This window comes from Myxine glutinosa, chromosome 3, assembly GCF_964187855.1.
Source record: "Myxine glutinosa chromosome 3, kmMyxGlut1.1, whole genome shotgun sequence".
In the NCBI taxonomy this organism is placed as follows: Eukaryota; Metazoa; Chordata; class Myxini; order Myxiniformes; family Myxinidae; genus Myxine; species Myxine glutinosa.
This window is the reverse complement of record NC_136263.1, coordinates 31117571-31144413: the sequence shown is the minus strand read 5'-3', so window position 1 is coordinate 31144413 and position 26843 is coordinate 31117571. Positions and strand designations below refer to the sequence as shown.

General features: G+C 39.7%; 1 protein-coding gene and 1 long non-coding RNA gene across 3 annotated transcripts in view; one reads left to right on the top strand and one right to left on the bottom strand.

The window, feature by feature from the left end:
- The window catches only part of LOC144891281 (uncharacterized), a 426767-nt gene that overhangs the window by 40111 nt on the left and 359813 nt on the right, over nt 1-26843 (top strand). The gene's annotated exons all lie outside the window — the stretch shown is intronic.
- The window catches only part of LOC137423715 (actin-binding LIM protein 1-like), a 353241-nt gene that overhangs the window by 199244 nt on the left and 127154 nt on the right, over nt 1-26843 (bottom strand). For both annotated transcript variants that reach the window (XM_078773796.1, XM_068111161.2), the window contains exon 2: nt 13829-13969. In XM_078773796.1, the coding sequence (XP_078629922.1) occupies nt 13829-13969 (141 nt within the window). The remainder of the gene's footprint in view (nt 1-13828; nt 13970-26843) is intronic.

Sequence of the window (26843 nt, the reverse complement as noted above, 5' to 3'; positions counted from 1 at the left end):
AGGTGGTGGCATACCATAACTATCAAAATAATATTTATCCTGACTATTATGAATACAAACCCAATGAGAACCATTCTGTGTGTCTAAATTCATAATAATATTCTTTGTATTCTTATTTATATGTATTAATTCATCTCTCATACAGATTACCACATTATCAATTTTTAGTGTTTTACAATACTTGGCTAGTTCTATATTTGACGTTGTATTCTTTCCAAATTGTTTAAACCATTTATCCATTTATTTATGAGAAAGATACAATCCATTACCCCGTTTAGTTAGTTTAACACCCGCTTGAGCGATAGAGGAAAGCATATCACCAACCAACAATCTAGCTTTATCAGGCAGTGGGTGAGCAAAATCTACAATTACACCACTTCCACTAATTTGTTTCTCCAACTCCTTGTTATGTCTTTCCAATTCTTTTTGAGCTTTTAGTTGTGCCTTCCTTTCGTTAGCAGTTTTTACCGCTGCTGAAATACCACCAGTCAATGCTCCCGCCGCACTTAAACCAGCAAATAAAGGAATTAGAAACGGGAGAAATCCTCCTCTTGACTCGTCTATTGAATATTTCTTTAACATAGGTTTCGTCATTTTAATTTTAAGTGATCCAACATCATTTAGTGTTTTTACTTGTGTGTGTGTGAGTAAAACATCAATTCTTACAGCTCCTTTTCTTTGAATTGTATTAACATTAATAATACAAGGCTTTTGATTTTGAATACAAGATGTTAATTTATTAAGATTGATTTGATTAACATATACCCCTACCATTTATTTATGAGAAAAAACCTATGTGATATTAATCATAACACCATTATCTGTATTAATCTGTAATTCTGTTTCCTCCAAAAGCAAACAATAAGCATCAACTTCTTCATTCTCCCCTCTTTCAATGTATAGAGAAGTATCCACTCGATTAGACTTTATAGTTTCCTTTTGAGAACTCAGGTCAATTGCGTAGATTGTATATAAACCTTTAAATGCAACCATATCCAAAATAGGATCATTATTACCATTACTTTCACACACTTTTTGGTAGGACTTGTAGGCTTCCGCATAATCATTTTTTTCCCAATCAATTTCCAATCTATCTCGCGGATAAAATGTGCCATCAAGAGAAACCCGAAGTTGTTTCACCTTAGCATTATCACTCAGCGCATTATTCTTATTAGTACCCTCCTCTCCATCTGGTTTTTTAAAAATGAGCCATAGGTATCGTGGCTTTCCTTCAAGAACACCCAAATTCCAAGTGTAGGTAGTGTGTTCCAGTTTAACGTGTTGACATCTTCTTTTAAGGTATGATACATTTAGCGGTTTCTTTGAGTTAAGTCTTCTATTTAACATCTCCTCCGTTTTAAGATTAGGAGTATATTCATTGATATACCAACACAAATCATTAATAACAAATTTATTATTGTCGCCAAAAGCATTTTCAGCCCCAAAAAGCAATCTATTTACATTATCATTCCTTTGTAGTTGAAATCTAATTTTAAGACCATACAAAACTTTATCATAATCACAAAATCCAAATATACCTTTAAGAGGTACTGCTACGGTAAAACTATTCTCAGCTTTTGCGTCATCATTATACATTGACTTCCTTTGACTATAACCAGGGTCTGTGTTTGTTCCCGTTGACATATCAGGAATAAAGCCTTCAACAGCTCCCTTACCCATTCTATCACCAAACGAATATAGTGTAAATTTCATCATTTCAGATGTAGCAGAGACATAATCAACCGCTTCAACCTCTTGTGTTCCAATATACAGGCGAACACTGTCAAACATTTTCCAGAAGAAATCATTTACGAGTGTAGCATTAGTATTATTCGCAGCCTTAGTGAATTTAAATTTACACAGCAAGAAACTATCAGCTATATTCAAGTAAGTTTGTTGATTATTTATTTCAAAACTTTTTGTTCCGTTTGAATTCCAGTCGGTTCCTGTAATAGCATTTACCTTAAAATAGTCTTCCTTTTTAGTAGAGTTTGAAATGATAATCGTATCATCCAAATCATAGATACTATCAATCGCTTCCATACTTGTATTTATATAGTATTAAAATTGTTGAAACCCTGACCCAAGTATTTTAATGATTTTTTGTCGTTCTTGTGAAGATAGTTGAGTTTTACCTTTTTTAATTTCTTTGATTGCTTGTAATTTATGGGACTCCTTTTGAGCATCTTTTATACTCTTTACAACACCTGCTACATTTCCCATGAGAGAAGCAGTTGAACCAATTAGGTCTTTATGTTTAAGAATGGTTGAACCCGAAGAACTGAACTGAGAAGCAGTTGAACCAATACCCATTAGAGTATCAATTATCCCATCTCCTTTATTTCGAAATTGATGACCCACACCCCGTTGTCTCTTAGGTTTATAGTATCCTTTACCCACATACCTTGTATAGTCTGGTGAAAGGAACATGCCCTCCCCTGTAATTATTTTATATTTTCCCAACTCGTGTTTTCTTACAATAACCATTATTTATTTATTGAAAAACTTCACGTAGGTGAATTCTGATGGATATAATTTCATCATTAAAGGATATCATACGATTATCTTGGTCGGTTATCCTAAAATTTACTCTGTATATGGTTTTTCCTGACACAGGTAAATAGACAAGATTTTTTGGTTCCATATTAAATTTATAACCAATCGGGGTTGAGTATGCACTGAATGAAAATATTGTATTTGTTCTTATTCCATCGTTATAAGCACCATCAATCAAATCACAATGAATTAATACTGAATTTATACCGGAGGATATTTGGATAACATTATCACTGTAAAACGTCCCGTTATTTTCAATCTTTTTTGAAGAGAAACCCAATAGCTCTCTGAACGAATTTTCAATCGTGAAATCAACTTTATAATTATTTTTCAGTTTAATAGTTGATTTTGAAGTGTGTGTTTGAATATCTATTACAATATTTTTTGGTTCATCACCTTTTTCTTTCATAAGGCGAGAGACTTCTGAAGATATTTGAGAAATCTCGTAAGCTCCAGGTGAAACAGTTATAGTTTTGTAGGCAGTGCCTGGATTATAACTAAACTTGTTGTTTTTCTCTGTGATATTAAAAAGGGTATTGTAAGTTTCCATTGACAACAAAGATGCCTCATATGAGGTAAGGGGGTCAAGTTGTAGTGGGTAAGGGAATGAAGCTGTGTAATTGCTCGTTGTGAAATTAAAACTAAGAATTGTGCTTCTCATCTTATTTAATATCTAATAAAATATCTTTGTATTGACATTTATTAATTATTTTCATGTTCATCAACTGATCTAAAATGGCTGAGGATTCATTAAAACAATTGTTGTTTCCAGCCTTCTTACTACCTAATAACAATAATAGCCTATTAACTAATTGTGATGGGTCATTTGGAAGAAAACTAACACCCGAACCAAGCTTACTTAAAGCATCAATAATATGTTTCTCCTTCTCATTCTTCTTACTTTTACCAGCAACAGAAACTCCATAATCAAGTGTATTTAACAACTCAATATATACCCTATCTTCCTCTCTTTCCATATCAAGTGGTTCCTCAAAATATTTTGAACCGCTGAATCCGGGGTTTGTTAGAAGAAACATTAATCTTGGAGTTAATTTAACATTTGGTTGAGTAGAACTCAAGAACATCAATTCATCATTAAATATCAATACCTTTTCTTCCACAAGATGAAACACTGCTGGTTCTTCTGTTGGAATGAGACCTGCTCTGGTTTTTGAACCCGCAGAATATTCATTGTTTTGAAGAGCTTCCACAACATAATTAGGGGGTTGATTTACCTGCTCAAGTTTCCGAAATAATCCCTCGTCATCATATTCTAATTCACCAAGTTCTTGTTTTGTTATCTGACTAAAATCTTTGAGCATTTGAAGTTTTTTCGGAGTAAATTCTACCGTGGGAACTGTAGGGTGTTGAGTTTTCAAAAGTGGTTTAAAGAATTTCTCTTGTTTTCTTTCAAAGGCTTCTTCACCAGTTAGTTTCTGTTTCCGTTTCTTCTTTATCTCTTCCTGTTGTTTAACAACTTTTGAAACTAATTGTTGATGTTCCTTAAACTTTCTTTCTCTTTCTTCGGTATTCATTTAGTATTGAAAAATATCATTTAGTATCTCATCTTGTTTCACAACAATATATTTATATTTTCCAATCGTGTGTTTCATATAATTTTCAAATTCTTTTTTACTACATAACGTAGAGCAATTATCTCTCCAAAAATTATTTACATCTATTGAATTTAACTTAAATAAAATAAAAGTATTGGCATTGTTTCTTATTGAGCGTCGAGGGAGTTGAAAATATGATTGACTAAGATATATACAATTACAAGAAGAATGTCTCCCTCTTGTATAGTAGCTATCCATTACTGTTTGGTTTCTCTCATTAACACAATCATCAAAGATGACAAGGTTCTTTTTTGATTTATCTAAATCTTGAGGTGAAGGTATATCATCCGTATTATCACTGAGAATACAAGTTATGGGTTTCGATTTTGATTTCTGTGTATCACAAAATAATTGTATTATATCATCAATATTATAATCATTTAGTTTGTTTTGAAGTTTAAATAAACCGATAATGTCTTCCTTTTTAAGACCCGCATTAAAACCCTGTGAGAGTAGTTGATACTCGGGTTGAAAACTTGACTTTGTAAAAATTATTAAATTATCATAATCTAAAAAATTAGGACCAAGGAGCATCTTTAAAAGTAAACAGGTTTTTCCACATCCGCTTGAACCAACTATTAGACATCTCAATGAATTTGGAATGTTTTTATGGTTATTAAATTTTATCTTATTTTCCCAAACGGGTAAAAAATCATTCATTTATATATTTGGAAAACAAGTTATCCAACTTTTTTTGAGCTATTTGAGAAACTCTATATTTTATCCTGAGTTCGGGTTTAATTTCAAAATAATCCATTATTTTATTTATATAGTATCTTGTATTAACATTTCCATTAAAATTATTTTGAATAATAAATATCATTAAACCCTTATACATTTCCTCAATACAATTAGTCTCTTCCCTTGAAAGAAATGGTGTATTATCATCACAATACTTAACATTCATCTCTCTTATTAATCTTGTAAAGTAATTCATTTTTGGTTCTAATTTAAAAGAGTTATATATTTTTTTATATTTCTTATTATCATTAATTAAAATTAAATCACAGAAAATACATTGTTTATATGAATCCTCATCATTAAGCCCCACTCTATCACAAGCCGGACAATTCTCTAATTTATCATATGGAGAGTCTGGAAATTCTAAATATCCTTCAGAACTTATCATATTTATGTGGTAAATTTTTACTTAAACTAAACGCAAGTTTATTCATTAATAAATACAATGTTTCAAAGCACAAAAGACAAATTTCAATCAATCTCTACTTCGGTGGAAGATATAGAAAAATATGTCAAAGATGTTAAATTGAACAAAGATAAATATGGAAATTTTTGGGTAAAACCAGTTATGGAAAATAACATGAGCCCCTCTATTTCATTTAAAGGAAGAGCTCTAACTATACCTGGAAAGACATCCATTAAAGTAAATCTAACAAAAGTTTCTCCTCTACTCCTGGCAATTTATTCAAAGCTTGAAAAAGTGATTGACCACGATACTTTGAAAAAGAATGATAAGACCATTAATAATTCTAGAGGAGACATTTGTATTTTCTTTAATAATCCAAAGGGTGTAGATCTAAGTAAAATGAATGATGTTAATATTTCTGGTGAAATGTCATTTCGTTCTATGATAGTTAGAGATTATTTAAAGATAACTTTTGATATAAAAATTGTAGAGATTGAATCTGTTAATGAAAGAAAGTATATAGATATTGATGGGAATATTTTTCTTGCTAATTAAATATGAGTCAATACAGCAGTGAAGATTTTACTATTTCATTGAACTCAGACGATAGTGATGATAGTATTTCATTGAACTTGGACGATGGTGATGATAGTATTTCATTGAACACAGATGATAGTTATGATACTAATAGTTTGTGCTCAAATGATAGTTATGAGAGTAGCTTTATTGATGACTCTGAGTATGATTCTGAGTATTCATGTGATAGTTATGACTTAGATGATTCTGAGTGAAAAAGTGTTTTAGTTTAAGCACAGCGATATATATAAAACGGAGCTGTAAAGCTCAAAAGTGTTTTATTTTAAGCACAGTGATATATATAAAACACCACGTTTTCTCACGCTATAAATATGGTTTATTGTGATACTTGCGAGAAGGAAGTAAAATATTATAAACAACATATTCTCACCGCAAAACATACATACAACATTTTAAACAAACTTTCCCCTCTTCCACCTGAAACAAAACACTGTTCTACATGTAATAAAAATATCCTCAAGAAAGGCTTCAAAATACATCTTAAAACAAATCTACATTTATCAAATTTTATCACAACTAAAAACTCTGATGGAGCATTCAAAGGACATATTAAAATAAGAGTCTTTAACTTCAAACCTCCTGAACCAGAGTCTATAGTTGATGCTGTAGAAATAGTTAAACCTGCTGTTCAAACGTTGATTGAAAAAACACTAAAGGAAATGAAACCACTTAAATTTTATATGGGAGTAAAATTAGAAATGACAAAGGATGAAGGAGTTATAGATGCACCATACATGAGAACTGAGCCACACTTTATATCTTCATATCAAGATTTTAAAACATCAGGAGTCTATGATGAACTTATTAAACAAGAGCAAGATGTGGATAATTCAATCGTAGGAAGTGGATTCAATATAGGAAAAATTATTTACATAGACATTCATATTCTTAAATCAGATCCTCTAAAAGCTTCTTCTTACATTGATTTACCCAGTGTTATCAAAAATAGAAAAGCAGTTATCAATATCAAAAATAAAGACAATAAATGTTTTCTCTGGTCTATTTTAGCACACTTACATCCTCCACATTTTCATGATGAAAGAGTATCTCATTATAAAAAATATGAGAATACATTAAATACGAAAGATCTAAAGTTTCCGATGACTTTAAATGATATTCCTAAATTTGAAAAGATGAATAATTTATCAGTTAATGTTTATGGTCTAACAGAAACAAACAACATTCAGGTTTTAAAGCTTTCTGACAATTGTAAACAAACTCATATTAATCTTCTATATTTTAATTCAGACGAAAATTCACATTATACATACATCAAAGATATTGCTAAATTAATAAAACCACAAGTCTGTAAGAGAACAAATAAAATATATATTTGTTTGCGTTGTCTTAACTTCTTCAATTCACAAGAAAGATTAGATAAACATTCAAATTATTGTGGCGAACATAAATCAACGGTAATCAATATGCCTAAAGAAGGCTCAAAGATCACATTCAAAGATGAAAATAAAAAGATCAAACATCCATTTGTTATATATGCTGATTTTGAAAGTATTTTAGAAAAAATTGATACTGCTTCTCAAGATCCAAAAGAATCATACACAAATAAATATCAAAAACATACTCCTTGTGGTTTTTGTTATTATATCAAATCATCCGTTGGTGATAAATATAACAAGTTAGAGATGTATAGAGGCTCAAATACCCCAGAGGAGTTTGTGAAACGACTAGAAAAAGACTGTGTTCGATTAACCAAGATAATGAGAGAAACCAATAAACCAATGTCCTTAACAAGTAAAGAAAAAAGGGAATTTATAAAAAACAATGTCTGTCATATTTGTGAGGAGAAAATTGGTAAAGGTCTAAAGGTTAGAGACCATTGTCATCTCACTGGTAAATATAGAGGTCCGGCTCATCAAAGTTGTAATATTAATTATCAACTCCCCTCTTTCATTCCTGTCTTTCTTCATAACAACGCTCATTATGATACACATCTATTTATCAAGGAACTCTCAAAGACTTCTGGAAGTATCTCAGCAATTCCAAACACGGATCAGAAATACATTTCATTCACAAAAACAATTCACACATCTCCTATTACTCATATCAGATTTCTTGATACATTTAAATTCATGGCAAGTCCATTGGTTAACTTGGTTCAAAATCTAAAAGAGTTTCCATGTCTTTCAGAGTATTTTTTAGATAAAGATTTTCTAACACAAAAGGGAATTTACCCCTATGACTATATGGACTCATTTGAGAGATTCAATGAAACACAACTTCCTTCAAAAGAAAATTTCTATAACAAATTAAATAATAGTCATATATCTGATAAAGATTATGTACACGCACAAAATGTTTGGGAAAAATATAACATCAAGAATCTTGGCGAGTATCACGATTTGTATCTCAAAACTGATGTGCTTTTATTGGCCGATGTATTTGAAGCCTTTAGATCTGTTTGTCGCACTGGATATGGATTGGATCCTGCTCACTACTACACAGCACCTGGATTGGCCTGGAGTGCGATGTTGAAAATGACAAAACAAGATTTGGATTTGATAACCGATGTTGATATGCTTTTGATGATTGAAAAGGCAAAAAGAGGTGGAATTTCACAAGTCTGCTCGAGTAGATACGCAAAAGCAAATAACAAATATCTTCCAAATTATGATCCAACGAAAGAGAGTTCTTACTTGATGTACTATGACGCGAACAACCTGTATGGCTGGGCAATGTCTCAGGCTCTTCCTTATGGAAAACTTAGATGGGTAAAGGAAAAAGACTACAAAAACGTTTTACAAGATGTATGTATCTCTACACAAAAAGAATTGGATGAAGAAAAAGTTGGTTATTATTTTGAAATTGATTTAAAATATCCAGAGGAACTCCATAACCTACACAAAGATCTCCCATTTGCTTGTGAGAAAGCAAGTCCAAAGAAAGAATGGTTGAGTGATTATCAACGATCGTTTGATATAGGTGAATCAACAGAAAAATTACTTACTACATTATATAACAAGAAAAATTATGTTCTACACCAAAGAAATTTGCGACAATATTTATCAAAAGGTCTAAGAGTAGAGAAGATCCATAGGGTTCTAAAGTTCAATCAAAGTCATTGGTTAAAGGGGTACATTGATTTTAATACACAAAGAAGAACAGAGTCAAAAACAGATTTTGAGAAAGACTTTTATAAATTGATGAATAATGCGGTCTTTGGTAAGACTATGGAGAATGTGAGGAAAAGACAAAATATCAGACTATCAACATCTTGGGAACAAGCATCAAAATTAATTAATAGACCGAGTTTTACTCGAGCTGAGGTCTTTACTGAGAACTTTTGTGCGATCCATTTGATTAAAGAGAGTATTGAAATGAACAAACCTATTTATATTGGAACAACAATTCTTGATTTATCAAAGTCATTAATGTATGATTACTTTTATAATAACTTGAGGAAGAAATATCAAAATGATGTTAATCTACTTTATATGGATACAGATAGTTTTATTTTGAAAATTAATACCAACGATGTTTATTCAGACATGAAAAGAGACATTAATATCTATGACACGAGTAATTACAGTCCAGAGAGTGAGTTGTTCTCTTCTAAAAATAAAAAGGTGATTGGAAAGTTCAAGGATGAATTAGGAGGAAATGTTATGAGTGAATTTGTGGGATTGAGGTCAAAGGCTTATGCTTATAAATACATTGTGAATAACGTTGAAAAGACTGATAAGAAGTTAAAAGGTGTAAAGAAAAATGTTATTAAAGAAACAATAAACTTTAAGGATTATTATAACTGTTTAACAACAAAGAAAGAAGAGTTTAGAAAGATTAATGGAATAAGAAGTTATAAACATCAATTATATTCAGAAGAGATAAATAAGAAAGCATTGGGGGCTTTTGATGATAAGAGGTTTATTTTAGAAAATGGAATTGATAGTCTCCCTTATGGTTATATAAGTATATAAGTGATAAGATATATATATAAGTGATAAGATATATATAAGTGATAAGATATACATAAGTGATAAGATATATATAAGTGATAAGATATATATAAGTGATAAGTTAAAAAGGGGGGGGGTTGGGGATTTTAACGGGCTACCGCCGCCTTTTTTACTATTATATAAATGATAGAACCAAGTATCAACCAGACTAAAGAGTGGAGGTGTAATCAACCTTGGTATATAAATGGAAAACATAATGAATGTGAAAAATATCAAATAGGTATAATTGAAAAGGCAACTGGTAAAAAAGTTCACAAAACAAATAAGAGAATTAATTTAAATACCGGTGAATTGGGTAAAAAAGATGGAAATATTTTTGAGTGGACGGAAAACTTTGATGGTTGTCAGGAAAATATATACTTTAATTTAAAAATGGTATGTGGCACTGGAGGCGCTCAAACAAGAACATTGAGGGAGGTTTACCATTTTATCTTAGCTCAGTTAAAATATCTTAATAAAGAACCAAACTCAAACATATTTTTTGTTAATATATTAGATGGTGAAGAGAGTTGTAGGAGAATTAAATTATTTCCCACGCATAAACAAATATTTGTAGGGTCGTTGTTTGAGTGGGTTATATTCACCAGATGATATTAAGAGTAAAAGGTTAAAAGGTCCATGAGGTCAGAAGGATCACAGGTGTTTAAGTGGTCTAATGAATAAGGATAACATGTCAAAAGGTTAGAAGGTTCGTAAAGAACAGGGTGAGAGAAATATAGGTGTTTAGGGGCAATGAGGGAGGGAAAGAATTAATATGGAAGTGAATGGGTCAATGTTTGAGTGGGTCAAAGATTAATCTGCCAGATGATATGTAGAAGAAGGATGATAGGTCTATAAGAGAAAACAAATATTTGTAGTGTTTGAGTGGTCTAATGAACAACATTAAGGATAGGTACTACAGACAAAAGGTTCATAAAGATGAGGGTGGGAGAAATAGAGGTGTTTATGATTTTTGAAAAAGACAAGGGGGTAAATGACATTAGATAGGGATTTCCCATGTTAAACGGAGGTGTCCCAGAAGCAACATTATTACACTACTGCTAGGACTTCCAGGAAAGAAGTCGGTATTTCGAAAAAGTGGATTTGGGGTGAAATTAGCAGGGGTAGAAAAGATCAAGGTTTTGGATGGGGGAAGATAAGAGAATAAGAGATGGTAGTGAACAGCTGTTTTAAAGACCTGGAGGGAGGAGAGGGATTGAAGAGAGTGAGGGAGTTTGTTCCAGAGGCGGGAAAAAAGAGGAATGAAAGAGCGAAGGTGAGCAGAGAGTCTTGATTTTGGCAGTTTCACAATAAGAGGGTTGCAGGCAGATCTTGTGCGACCTGTAGGAATATTTGGGGGACAGAGCACAGATAGGGCTGGGGGAGCAAGGCCGGAGAGTAATCGGTATAAGACAGAAAGACCACCAACCTCTCTGCGGTGAGTGAGTGAGAGGCCCTCAGAATCAGCTTCATCGCAGGAGATTCCAATGATTCTGAACGCTTTGGTTTCAACAGTGTGAAGCCGAGCTAGGTGTGAGGCAGGAGCACCGGCCCAGAGGGGAGAGCAGTATTCCATTGAGAATGGAATACTGTTCTAAGAAACTAAGAAACAATCATGAACAGGTTGCCACTCTGTCGCAAGGGAAAGGGAGATTGCTGTCCTGGGCAGCCATGGCTGTGGAATCCGCACCAGTGAGAGCGGTACCCACCTAACCAACCCAACCCAGGTGCTCCAGCACACAAGGCATGCAAGAAAAACATTCAGTGCCTTTTTAACTCCACAGATGTTCCCGTTGAGAACCCAAATGAGTAGTGTGATGAATGAAGTGAGCAGGTTCGTGGTATTTGTGTATTTATTTACTTGTTTACAAACATACCTTGAGATAGCATGTGCGGAGCAAAACAGGTGAATCAACTGAACAAGTGAAATGAACCCACACAGCATGGAAAAGTACATAATCTCATGGCAATTTGCAGTGTCTGAGATAACGATTAGCAATTAAATAGGGTACTCGAGGATCACACCAACTGGTGGGCAGCCATTATAACGCACCATGGAGCGTGAAAAGGCACAGCGAACACAAGGGATTGGACAATGCTACGCGCATGCGGTTACTGGTGAATTTAGGCAAAATAAACGAGGTAACATCATCAGCACACCTCAGAAAGGATAAAAGGTGATAAGTTTCCTGTTAAATTATTGCACAGACTGAAAAATGTTTCGAGCTGGGTTTGATTCCCTGCCCGACTGTGGATTGTAAGATTGGTGTTTCACAGGCAGGGAGTTGCATGCCAACGTGTGCAGTGCCTATGATGGACGTTAAACTGAGGCCTGGGTGTCCCAGCTGTTAGCAACAGTTTGTAGATGTTAAATATCCCACATTGTGAAGCCTGGTGTTGGCTTAGCGGTTAGGGTGCCGGCTTGGGATCCTGGGTTTGAATCCCGGTCGATCGCTGAATTAACACCAGGGGGGTTGACTCAGCCTGTCATCCTTCCGAGGTCGGCAAATTGAGCACCAGATCACTGGTAATTTCCTGTGTATCCGGCAGGAAGGGCATCCGGCCATAAAACGTTGCTTCAAAAAGGGGACCATGGTGCCCCAAAAAGGTCAACCCCTGCTCTGCGGGGGGAAAATGGCCTCTAAAGGTGGTTTTTCTTTCTTCTTCATTGTCTTCCGATGAAGAGTAGGCGGAGGTATCGCTGGCACGCTGAACTAAGTACAAATTCCTTCCCGAATCATCTTCACTCAAATGTCAGGCCTGGCCAACCAGTTTGTGAAACACTTGGGCCAAAAACGATTCCCAGGCCGACGCCACAGGAAGGTGGGAATAATTGGGGCACTGAGGAAGTAGTAGTAGTCATAGTAGTAGTTAGTTGTTCAAGGCCAAACTCAAACTGTGGTGAAAACCCTGCTACCCCAGATTTGCAGGCTTTTAGTCAATCTCAATTTTCTGGTAATTCATGCTGCTCTTGATCTTGATTTCATTTAGACCTTTTCCCAAAATTATAGGCGAAAGTATGATTGGTGGAAGTTTGTAACAATGCAGATCAATCAAGTGGCAAGTGGATGCAAAGATTCGTTCGACTCTTGGGGTGAGCGGTCATGTTTCTGTTTTTTCTATACGGTACATAAAATATCCTTGTGTTGTCTTTTGGAAATAAAAAGTTCCAAACAATTGTTTCAAATCAGAAATGTTCATTCTACAAAACAAAATGGCTGTGGAGGATGTATATAGAGAGCTTAGAGGGGTGGGTACCATTCCCACCAGGGACATCCCTAATCTACGCAAAATTCAAGAAAACTGAGTTGAGCCAAAAGATCATTCCTTTCTTTGTTCAAATATCTTATTTTAATTTCAGATATGATTATTGAAGTGAATCTACGAGGAAGAAGAAGGTTGTGATCTTCCTGAAGATGGATTTGGGTCATCATGACCTTCATTATTCAGTTATTCAATGAGTCACTGCTTTCAAGATAGGGATGATTTGATGAGATTTCAAGAAGTGATTTTGAGCATAACTTATTGGCAAAGCAACTTTGGAACTAAAGGGACGATTACATTGTGACCCTGGAAGCACTGGCCCAGAAAATGGAATTAGACATCACATTAGTAAAGCCACCCTGTAATCGCATGGCAGGTGCAGATGACTCCATCCTGCTGTTCGGAAAGTTGTTCACCCAGCCAAAGCCATCGGACACAGCATGACACACAGAAGTCTAATGCACAACAGACAGCTGCACCCCACGATAAGTTATATCGACACAAAGTGCATCACAGTTGATGGCAACCAAGAAGAAAAGGAATCATATGAAATTTCCAAATTGAGCAGTCGCTCGAGGCATTTCCAGATTTCCAAAAAAAAATCCAAAATGTGTTCAAGGCATCGTCTGTATGTAATATAATCATTGGAAGAAAGGGAAATGTTTGCAACCGGATGACCATGAGTCGCCCGTTACCTTTGCAGGTGAAGCACGAGATGTGGAAGTGTCGGTTCTCCACACGTAGGACCTCGCCACGGCACAGCCTCTGACACTTGTAGCACAGGATCGGAGGACGGTCCATCGCGGGACTGTACCTACCGTCATAGTTGGCCGTGACTGTTTGTAAAATGAAGGGGAGGTTGGGAGAGATAGAACAAAAAGCATTGTTATAACCAGCAGCCATTATGATCGATTGCTGCCTCACACACAGTCAGCAGTCCATGTCCGTTAACCTGGGGTTGATGAGCATCCATCGGGTTCCCAGATGAGCACACACCTCATGATGTTGGGATCTCAAGTTAATCAAGTTGTAATTGATACGGAGCTAACACTGAACTCTCCAAGTATCCTCGTTACAAATGGCGAGCATAATGAAGCCCTTTCACGAGTGTTAGAAGGTAGAGGAAGAGTGTCAATTGTCGAGTGTGACATCCATCCCCTTGTCGAGTGTCACTTGTCGAGTGTCACTTGTCGAGTGTCACTTGTCCAGTGTCACTTGTCCAGTGTCACTTGTCCAGTGTGACTTGTCCAGTGTGACATCACACACATCCATCCCCTTTCACACTCACACAAGCAAACACGCAGTTATTACTCTCACACATCCATTAAATCCCCTGCCTACCCTATTACAAGAGTTTTGGCTATCGGGAAGAATCCCTGAAGCATAGCGCGGTTACGCGACACAAGTAGATACGACCAATGCAGGCAAGATCACTGAGAAATTATTCGTACTTTGCTTCCATGCTTAAAACCAGTCAAAATCAACAAGAAATGATCACAGTGAAAAATTTTTTTAGAGTTCCGGAAAAGCCATCATTTACCTTTCCCTTTTGGTACTTCAAGGGTTACCATGCTTCCTGAACTCCTCCACCTTCCTCTCCTCCCAGGAACATGGAGCTAGCTATTGGGCCATTCCACGTCAACTGAACCAGAAAAGGGGCTTTTCGTTGCCCGACCCTCTCAGATTTTGATAGGAAAATTCACCAGGTGTACTTTGGGCACAGGGCACGTCAAGTTCAAAAATGCTTGCCATTCTATCTTTTCTTATCTCCCCATCGACCTGTGACCTGGCAAAGGTCAACACAAAGTGAAAACGTGGCCTTGACCAGAAAAATCACCATGGGCTCAAATTAGATGCTACCATAGTGTGTAGCACCTCGTCCGACTCGTAATGAATTGAGCTTTCGAGAACAAAGAGCATCAGGAGCCCCTGTAGGGGATGCAGATCCTAAAATGTTAATATTGCTGTAAGAACCTCAGGGACCAGTCTTCCAAATTATGCGAAACACTTTTGGTTTTAAGCCTCCCCTCTGATCATACACCGTGTCTGCAATTTTAATTTTTGCTATTTTTACTATGTTAGGCCAAAATCACCCCGGGAGAGGGGAGTGGGGAGGGAAGTGTCGGATTCCCCCACCAAAAAAAACACCCAAAGATATCTTTGTATAGCTCTATATGAGATCTGCACGATTCAAGCAAAACATTTTCGTATCCATGCATTTTGGATGCATTTTGGATTTTTGAAGTTGCATCTGTCATGCATTCCACTACCTCTTATTTACCACTTCGACAAGTACCACATAGTCTGAACCGGAGTTTGTCTTCAATTTTGCATTGTCTGGGGTGAGATCTGGAATAGAGAGTGCGTGTGTTTCCAGTGGCACTTGCTTGGAACTGAAGGGTTATGAACTTGAGTGTGCAATTTAGATTTCTTTGTTTTGAGATTAGATGGATTTTTTTGAAACCAGAACGGCAGTCGGAAGGGCACATACCTCCGCCAGGATGTACAGTTTACGTTTTCTATCCCACTGATAGGCCGGCTCTGGATTCAGACCTGAACCAAAATCTAATCGGATTGTTCTTGTCACCTAACCAGCTCATCCACCAAGTTTTGTCATAATCCGTCCACAACTTTTTGAGATATCATGTATAAATCGTTTTTGGTCCCATCTCTCTTCATCTTTGTCACACACCCAACCTGTCCACCACATTTCCTCCAAATCCACCCATAACCTTTTGTGATATCCTGTTCACAAACAAACAGAAAGACAGACAAACAGGGGTGAAAGCATATAACCTCCGGTAAATTTTGTTGGCCGAGGTAACCACCAAAATCTCACCTAGTTGTGTTTGAAAAGCTGCAAACTAATAGAAACACAAAACAATAGATTACCATGGTACTCCTCCTGGAATTCAATTGTACTACAATCTCAGTTCTTATGACAATATATAAGAATGCAAAGAAGAAAAAATCCTAAACATTGTAAAAGTTGCACATAGAATGCAGATGTTAACAACTGCGTTACAAACTGCACATCGCAAGGTTCAGTAAGCATCAATTCTAAAGTTATTGCGTTTGTGAACCTGAACAGGGAGCGATATTTTCATCATGGTGTTCTTCCATTCATAGAACAGTATCTGTCTTCAGAGAAGGGCTACCTAAAGGTGTTCGATCCAGCAGGATGCCGAACTTGTGCTCCATCATCTGATGTACTCAACTTCTCCAGGGAACATGTCATTGTCATACGGACACCTTCAACCAGTCACCAACTTGTAGACGCTGCTGAGCTGGCATGGCCAACTGCCTCATTCAACACAGTCACCACATGGAATTCCGTACTTTGACTGGTAAATGAGACCTTCAGCTTGTCTGGGGTATTGGGTACAAAGTGTTGTGCTTCAATAGAGCCGATGATGTCTAGGGTGTTACCATACCTAAGGGGTCCATAATCCCGCAGTTCCAAGCCTGGTTTTGGCTTAACGGTTATGGTGGTGGGCTTAAGATCTTTAGGTCTTCTGAAGTCGGTCAAATGAGTACCAGCTTACAGGAAACAGTGGAACTGCATCAGTGGCACAACCACACTCCAAGCAATGATGCAACCAGCAGCCACAGCTGCATACAAAATAAAAATAAACCCTTGAGATCCAAGCGAGTGCCACTGGAAGCACACTCGGTCACTTTTTATTCTAAATTTAACCCTAGACAATGCAAAATTGAGGAAGAATGCCAGTTTGGATGAGACTATGTGGTACTTGCAATGTGTGACATGACACCAGATTGTTAGTGGTGTAATGGTTAGAGAATTTTGTCCAAATTGTTAGAGAATTAAATTGGTTAGACAATGGACAAATTGAATTTTGTCCCTGTGTGTACCCTGGATAAGAATAGGTACACCGTATCCCTGCGTGTCGTAAAAGACGACTAAGAGGGTTGGCGTCAGGAAGGGCATCGGGCAATAAAAACATTGCCTCAAAAAGGGAACCATGACAATTACAACTACATATGGGCAGGGTACAGCCCGAAGTGGAGATCGGTTTCTGAGGTTTGGGACATGGAATGTAGGGACAATGACAGGGAGATCAGGAGAAGTGGTGGAAGTATTGGTCAGAAGAAGAGTATACATATGTTGTGTGCAAGAGACGAGATGGAAGGAAAGTGGTGTGAGAATGGTGAAGGGTAGGCAGGGACAGAAATACAAGTTTGTGTGGCAAGGGTGCCTGGAGGGCGTGAATGGTGTTGGTGTCCTGTTTTCTGAGGAGTTTGTAGACAGTGTGGTGAGTGTGACAAGAGTGAGTGATAGGTTGATGATGGTGAAAATGATGATTGGAAAGCTCTTGGTGAACGTCATCTCGGGATATGCTCCGCAGGTTGGTCGAAGCGATGAAGAAAAGGACAGGTTCTGGTGTGCGATAGAGAAGCTGATGGAAAACGTGAAAGATGAGGAAGTTGTTGTGGTAGGAGGAGACCTAAATGGACATGTGGGAAGGAGTATGGACGGTTTTGACGGAGTTCATGGGGGTTACGGATATGGTGTGAGAAATGGAGAAGGTGAAAGGATTTTGGAGTTTGCTGATGGAGCTGATTTGTTGATTTGTAATACTCAGTTCCAGAAAGAGGATAATAAGCTTGTTACATACACGCCAGGTGGGTCGACGACAACCATTGACTACCTGATGGTGCGTAGGCGAGATAGGGGGCACCTCCGGGACACAAAGGTGATCCCGGGGGAGGAGGCTGTTTCACAGCACCACTTGGTTGTCTGCGACGTAAGGGTGAAAGGTGCGAGGAGAGCTCGGCGGGTGAAGTACCAACCGAGAATGAAGGTGTGGAGGTTGAAAGAGGTGACAGTAAGGGAGGCATTAAAAGAGAGGCTGAGTAGGGTCGAGGATGATGTGGTTGAGCTTGAAAGTGGTTGGATGTCAATGAAAGCTAGTCTGTTGGGAGCCGTTGGTGAGGTATGTGGATGGACAAAAGGACCACCGAGGCACTCGGAAACATGGTGGTGGGATGATGAAGTTGGAAAGAGGATTGACGTGAAGAGGAGGAAGTTCAAGGAGTGGCAGAAGGCGAAGGGTACGGGAGCAGAAACAGCAGAGCAGGAAAGTTATAAGGCAGCCAGGAAAGCTGCAAAGAAAGAGGTAGCAAAGGCGCAGGAGGCATGTAGGAAAATGTTCGGAGAACGCTTGGATTTGGAAGAGGGTCAGAGAGCGGTATTCAGGATTGCAAAGCAGATAGCGAAAGAGAGGTGTGATGTGATGGGGGTGAGTTGCTTGAAGGATGAAGTGGGACAAATCGTTGTCGACCCAGATGGAATTAAAGGAAGATGGAAAAGATATATGGAAATGCTGTTGAATACAGAGAATGAATGGGATGGCAACATAGAGAGTAACCCAGTTTTAGGACCGGCAGAGAAGATAACTGAGAAGGAAGTTGAGGAAGCGATAAAAGCAATGAAGGGTAGAAAAGCGGGAGGGCCGACGGGAGTTGTGGGAGATATGTTGAAGGCAGCAGGAAGTTGGGGTGTGAAGAGAATGACAGAGATCTGTAATCTGGTGGTGAAAGAAGGCCGCATTCCAGTGGATTGGAAACTGAGTACCCTCGTCCCTCTATACAAGGGGAAAGGCGACCCTCTGGAGTGTGGCTCGTACCGAGCGATAAGGTTATTGGAGCATGGAATGAAGGTATTGGAAAGGGTGTTGGAGAGGAGGATAAGGAAGAAAGTGAAGATCGGCGAAATGCAGTTTGGATTCATGCCAGGAAGAGGAACGACAGACGCGCTTTTTATTGTGAGGCAGTTGCAGGAGAAGTACATGGAGAAGAGGAAGAAGTTGTTTCTTGGGTTTGTTGATCTGGAGAAAGCATTCGATAGGGTACCACGCAAAGTATTGACATGGGCATTGAGGAAGTTAGGAGTGGAGGAATGGTTGATCAGAGTAGTGATGGCAATGTACAAAAGAGCGCGCACAGCTGTAAGGACGAAGGACGGGAACAGTGGTGAGTTTGAGGTGAAGGTGGGAGTGCATCAGGGGTCGGTACTAAGTCCACTACTATTTGTAGCTGTGATGGAGGTGCTGGCTTAGAACGTAAAGGAGGGTTTACCGTGGGAGTTGTTGAATGCAGATGATCTGGTGTTGATTGCGGAAAGTATGGATGGACTGAAGGAAAAGATGAACACGTGGAAGGAATGTATGGAGACAAAAGGTCTGAAGGTGAATATCGGAAAGACGAAGGTGATGGCAAGTAGTAAAGCATGTGTTGAGGTGGAAAGAACTGGGAAGTGGCCCTGTGCTGCGTGTAGGAAGGGTGTCGGAGTGAATTCCATTCAATGTACAATGTGCGCTGAGTGGGTTCATCAAAAATGTAGTGGTCTGAGAGGGTCATTAACCAGTGTGGCAGCTACATTCAAGTGTAAGGTGTGCACAGAGGGAGCTGCAGATGGAGGAGATGTTGAGTTGGATCTTGGAGACGGCGTGAAGCTGGAAGGTGTGAAAACATTTTGCTACCTCGGAGACATGCTGAATGGAGAAGGTGGATCAGACTCGGCAACGGTTGCTCGAGTGAGATGTGTATGGAAGAAGTTTCGGGAACTGAGTGGCGTGCTGATGATGAGGTGAGTGTCGTTGAAGCTGAAGGGAAAGGTGTATGCTGCATGTGTGAGAAGTGTTATGATTTATGGGAGCGAGACATGGGTAATGAACGTAGAGCAGCAACAAAGGTTGGAAAGGGTGGAAATGCGAATGGTTCGACGGATGTGCGGAGTATCGTTGAGAGAGAGGAAGACAAATGATGAATTGCGAAAGATGATGGGAATAGAGCCTGTGATTGATGCTGTGAAGAGGAACAGGTTGAGATGGTTTGGTCATGTGTTGAGGAAGGATGAAAGTGACTGGTTGAGAAGAGTGATGGAAATGAATGTAGAAGGAAGTAGAAGACGGGGAAGACCGAGAAAGACTTGGCTGAAGATGGTGGAAGAAGAAATGCGGGCAAGGGGGTTAACAAGGAGAGATGCAGAAAATAGGGCAAAATGGAGAAGATTGTCATGGGGACCGCAAGGCTAACCCCCGCTCTAGCAGGGAAAATGGCCTTTTAAAATGCATGTTGTTGTTGTTGTTGTTGTTGTTGTTGTAATGGTTAGAGAGTCCACGCCGAGTTTGGAAGGTCGGCGGCTTAAAAAATCTGCCCAAAATCCAAAATTCACTGATAACAAAACATTTTGCTTTATTCTTGTAGATCTCGTCAAGATATATCTAACTAGAGCAATGCGACTGTGTCGCCAATATGCCTCCGCATAGTCCCATAACTGGTAGATGCCCTCATTCACTGTCCTAAAAATAAAAAAGTTTGATTTAAATCGCTTCAGCTGTTTTCACCAGCCATGACAGGTTTCACATTAATCGGTGAAGCGGTTTCAGAGAAGGTATTTTTTTAAATATTGGCTTTTAAGCTAATATGGCTGCCGCACCACGTGACATATGTCCTTTAAAAATGTACACTCTGCATATGTATGTGTCAGGGATCACATTTGTGAAGTTTCGTGTTGATCGGATAAGGTTAGTTTTTCTATACAAGATGGCTGCCAAACCACATGACCTACAATGTCATCATTTTCAAACTATATGCAACAATGGTGTTAGATGATATTTGTAAAATTTCGCATCAAGAGGGTAAGCGGTTTCAGAGATATAATTATCTAATATTTTCCTTCAATATGGCTGCCACACCATGCGACCAATGATGTTTTCGTGATCATCTTTTAATCGCCATGCCTAGTCAATGACACAGGTAAAGTTTTGAGTTAATCGATTTGGTGGTTTTGGGAGAAGATGTTTTTTTTAGGGTTTTAGGGTAACTCCAAAATGGCTGCCAAACCATGTGACCTATGATGTCATAAATTTAATAGTTCAATATAAATGTATCAGAGATCATGTGTGCAATTTCAGATTTTTAAGATAAGGAATTCAATTAAAACATTTTTGGCTGGTGTACCACTTCACCTATGATGTCATCATTATCATGCTTTTGTTCCCCCATTGGGAGGACTTGATAATGTGCCAAGTTTCAAATTTTTCCATTCAGTGGTTTCCGAGAAATAATTTTTTTTTTATTTGCGTTTATTTCAAGATGGCTGCCATACCACGTGACTTTTGACATCACAATTATCATAAAAACATTCTGCATGGGTGTCACTCCTACTCTGAAAGTTTCGTCTCAATCGGACAAATTTTTGCTGAGAAAACGAGGTTTAGCCCAAACGGATGGACGGACGTACGGAATGACGGACGGACAACCCCCCCAAAAAGATAATGCCTCCAGCCACCTTCAGGGGCGGAGGCATAAAAATATATTTGGGTGATCTTTTTGGATCACCTCCACCCCATGAGTTATTATAGCCTCAACTTGGTAAAAGAGGAAAAAAATATATAATTTCAGAGAGGGGCGTTTATGACCAGTGGGAAAAGTTGAAACCAAAAGTGTTTTACAGAATTTGTAAGACTTGTCTTTAATGTTCTTACAGCTATACTAACACTTCAGGATCTTCATCCCCTTGGGGCAAAGGTTTGGGCTGAATGTCAAATACAACTCTTCACTTACTCATTGTCTGGCAACTTGCCAAAAGTGAGTTTGTGGCTCCTGATATTTTTTGTTCTTGAAAGATCACTTCATAAATAGTCGAATGACAAACACACACACACACACACACACACACACACACACACACACACACACACACACACACACACACACACACACACACACACACACACAAACACACACAAACACACACACACACACACACATTGACACACACACACGCACACACACACACACACACACGAGACGCACCACAGGACTGTTATACGACACAAAACAGCCACTGAGCTTGGTGGAGATGCCATCACTTCCCGAGGCACTCTGGGTACCAGTGACGTCACAACAATGACGCTGCCTTTCTCAACACTCAGCGAGGGAATTTCCTCCTCCCGACGGAAGGCAAGCAATGAGAATTGTCCATGCTCCATCCTTTTAAATGCTGAACGTCAAGCAAGGACATATTCCATTTAAAAAAGTTATTCATAAGACTCAACCGGAGTTTGAACTGACGACCTCCCAGAGACCTCCAGGACCTCCAGCGGAACCTCGAACCTTTACACCACCATGTCTGGTCAATTGTAGCATCTAAGTTGACTAGAGGTTGATTTTTCTGGTCATGGCCATTTTCTTCACGTGAGGTTGACCTTTGCCAGGTCACAGGTCAAAGGGGAATTTCATTTAAAAAGAATGACTGGCGTATGTCACCTCAGCAGACCTGAAAGCCCCTCAGGTGAATTTCTCTCCAGCAAATTATGAGACAGTCGGGCAGCGGCTCTGGTTGAATTGGTTTGGAATGACCCCAATACATCTCACTTATTACCATTCCCAGAACTTGGCAGCCCTGCTATTCAGGTTAGTGAACCAACCGTGGACTTCATATGATGATGAAGACCTTTAGAGGTTCATGGTGTCACATGTTCAGCATACAAATCGATGAGACTATCCATGAGACAGGTCCCTAATCAATTGTAATGCTCCCAGAGACCTCAACCGGGCAGGAATTCAAAATTCGCCCAGGATACCGGCATACAGAGGCCTACTCGTTTGGAACAGATACCATATGGGATCAGTAATGTCTAGTAATGCCCCCCCCCCCCCCCCCCCCCAAACCACCTTTTCTTCCCCACAAAAAGGGATTCAACTCTAAAGGAACTGGAAAGGCATTTCGGAGAGCGCATACCTCCTCCAGGATGAACATGTTTTGTATCCCAATGATAGGCCCATCTGGATCCGGACCTCCAAAATCGAATCGACTTGTTCTTGTCACCTCCATCTAGTTTTCTCATAATTGGTCCAAAACTTTTTGAAATATCATGCTATATATCATTTTTGGCACAATCTCTCAGTGGTGAAGAATCACTTTTAAAAAACCCTTTATTTTATATTCCATAACTTTTTGAGATATCCTGTTCACAGACAGACAAACAGACAGACAGCGGTGAAAACACAACCTCCATCTACCTTGGGTGGTGGAGGTAAAAATGGTGGCACACAGTGAGTCAATATGCTGTATTTTCCACAGGATATCACAGAGCTTTCGATCGATACTCATATATATTAACATATGTGAACAGCTGAATGGTTTGGGATTCCATAATGGAGAGATGAGGATCACGAGAATGTTCATGAAATAACTCATGTACAAAATCAAATCCATGGCCAACATTGAGCCAAATGATGACTTTACTACCTGCATTGAGCCCAATATTGTGGGTACCGCCAACATTGAGCCAAAATGATGATGTTATTACCTGCATGAGCCCAATAGTGTGGGTACCACCAACATCGAGCCAAATGTGTGGGTACCGCCAACATTGAGCCAAATGATGACGTTATTACCTGCATTGAGCCCAATAGTGTGGGTACCACCAACATTGAGCCAAATTATGACTTTACTACCTGCATTGAGCCCAATAGTGTGGGTACCACCAACATTGAGCCAAATGATGACTTTACTACCTGCATTGAGCCCAATAGTGTGGGTACCACCAACATTGAGCCAAATGATGACTTTACTACCTGCATTGCACCCAATATTGTGGGTACCACCAACATTGAGCCAAATGATGACGTTATTACCTGCATGAGCCCAATAGTGTGGGTACCACCAACATTGAGCCAAATGATGACTTTACTACATGCATTGAGCCTAATAGTGTGGGCACCGCAAACATTGAGCCAAATGATGACTTTACTACCTGCATTGAGCCCAATAATGTGGGTACCACCAACATTGAGCCAAATGATGACGTTACTACCTGCAGTGAGCCCAATAGTGTGGGCACCGCAAACATTGAGCCAAATGATGACTTTACTACCTGCATTGAGCCCAATAGTGTGGGTACCACCAACATTGAGCCAAATGATGACGTTACTACCTGCAGTGAGCCCAATAGTGTGGGCACCGCAAACATTGAGCCAAATGATGACTTTACTACCTGCATTGAGCCCAATAGTGTGGGCACCACCAACATTGAGCCAAATGATGACTTTACTACGTGCATTGAGCCTAATAGTGTGGGCACCGCAAACATTGAGCCAAATGATGACTTTACTACCTGCATTGAGCCCAATAATGTGGGTACCACCAACATTGAGCCAAATGATGACGTTACTACCTGCAGTGAGCCCAATAGTGTGGGCACCGCAAACATTGAGCCAAATGATGACTTTACTACCTGCATTGAGCCCAATAGTGTGGGCACCACCAACATTGAGCCAAATGATGACGTTACTACCTGCAGTGAGCCCAATAGTGTGGGCACCGCAAACATTGAGCCAAATGATGACTTTACTACCTGCATTGAGCCCAATAGTGTGGGTACCACCAACATTGAGCCAAATGATGACGTTACTACCTGCATTGAGCCCAATAGTGTGGGCACCGCAAACATTGAGCCAAATGATGACTTTACTACCTGCATTGAGCCCAATAATGTGGGTACCGCAAACATTGAGCCAAATTATGACGTTACAACTTGAAATGAGCCCAATAGTGTGGGTACCACCAACATTGAGCCAAATGATGACTTTACTACCTGCATTGAGCCCAATAGTGTGGGTACCGCCAACATTGAGTCAAATGATGACGTTACTACCTACATTGACCCCAATAGTGTGGGTACCGCAAATATTGAGCCAAATGATGACTTTACTACCTGCATTGAGCCCAATAGTGTGGGTACCACCAACATTGAGCCAAATGATGACTTTACTACCTGCATTGAGCCCAGTAGTGTGGGTACCACCAACATTGAGCCAAATGATGACGTTACTACCTGCATTGAGCCCAATGGTGTGGATACCATGCACCAGCTACACAAAAAGGGCCTTTCTTAGCATGCTGATCAATATGTAAATATTTCCACAAACACCCGACAATCCTCTTCATCATGGCTGTACATCATGTGGGTGATGCAGCATTCCCATTATCTAAAGATTAATTAACCCTTCAAAAGAATAAATCGTAAAAGTTACAATTACATTCCTTGAGATGCTTGTCCTGATGAAGGAATGGTAAACTGCACAATAAAACACGCACACCCATCCCCTAACACTGTCTTCTCCCATCTGTGCCCACACACTCCCTAATCCTGCCTTCACCCTCTGTGCCCACTCACCCCCTAATCCTGTCTTCTCCCATCTGTGTCCACCCACCCCCTAATCCTGCCTTCTCCCATCTGTGCCCACCCACCCCCTAATCCTGCCTTCACCCATCTGCCCCCCACCCAACCCCTAACCATGCCTTCACCCATATGCCCCACACCCAACCCCTAACCATGCCTTCACCCATCTGCCCCCCACCCAACCCCTAACGATGACTTATTCCATTTACCCCCCACCCAACCCTTAATCCTGCCTTCACCCATCTGCCCCCCACCCACCTCCTAACGATACCTTCTCCCATGTACCCCCCACCCACCTCCTAACGATGCCTTCACCCATCTGCCCCCCACCCACCCCCTAACGATGACTTATTCAATTTACCCCCCACCCAACCCTTAATCCTGCCTTCACCCATCTGCCCCCCATCCACCTCCTTACGATGCCTTCTCCCATCTGCCCCCCACCCACCTCCTAACGATACCTTCTCCCATCTGCCCCCCACGCACCTCCTAACGATGCCTTCTCCCATCTGCCACCCCACCCACCTCCTAACGATGACTTCTCCCATCTGCCCCCCACCCACCTCCTAACGATGCCATCTCCCATCTGCCCCCCACCCACCTCCTAACGATGCCTTCTCCCATCTGCCCCCCACCCACCTCCTAACGATGCCTTCTCCCATCTGCCCCCCACCCACCTCCTAACGATGGCTTCTCCCATCTGCCCCCCACCCACCTCCTCACGATACCTTCTCCCATCTGCCCCCCACCCACCTCCTAACGATGCCTTCTCCCATCTGCCCCCCACCCACCTCCTAACGATGGCTTCTCCCATCTGCCCCCCCACCCACCTCCTAACGATGGCTTCTCCCATCTTCCCCCCACCCACCTCCTAACGATGCCTTCTCCCATCTGCCCCCCACCCACCTCCTCACGATACCTTCTCCCATCTGCCCCCCACCCACCTCCTAACGATGGCTTCTCCCATCTGCCCCCCACCCACCTCCTCACGACACCTTCTCCCATCTGCCCCCCACCCACCTCCTAACGATGCCTTGAAGGAAAGATTATTACATTTGAAAAATAATTTACCAAAGACAAAATCCATTGAAGATTAATAACATTTCACACAATGGAATAAATACACATTATTTGAAATCACATCTTGCCACAGCTTGAAAATTCCTTTGGGAGGATTCGGAATGGGTTTGTTAGCAAATAATTTTAGCTGCACAAGGCAACACCTTTTTATTATTTCCAAGAATTATTTATATCGATGGTATTTAAATAAACTAATGACTCTGAGTGCAAATCCACCAAAGGCCAATATTGACTGAATGGAAAAACCATTCACAAGATTCATTCATTCATCCGTTCCCTCTTCTCTCCCGTTTGAATCATATTCCCAAGTCTATTGTCTCGTCTTCTTTCCTCTGGGATTTCAAGTCTGCTGCCCATTGACACCTCGTGGTCCATCCCATATCTACCCTTGACCTCTCATACATTCACTGAG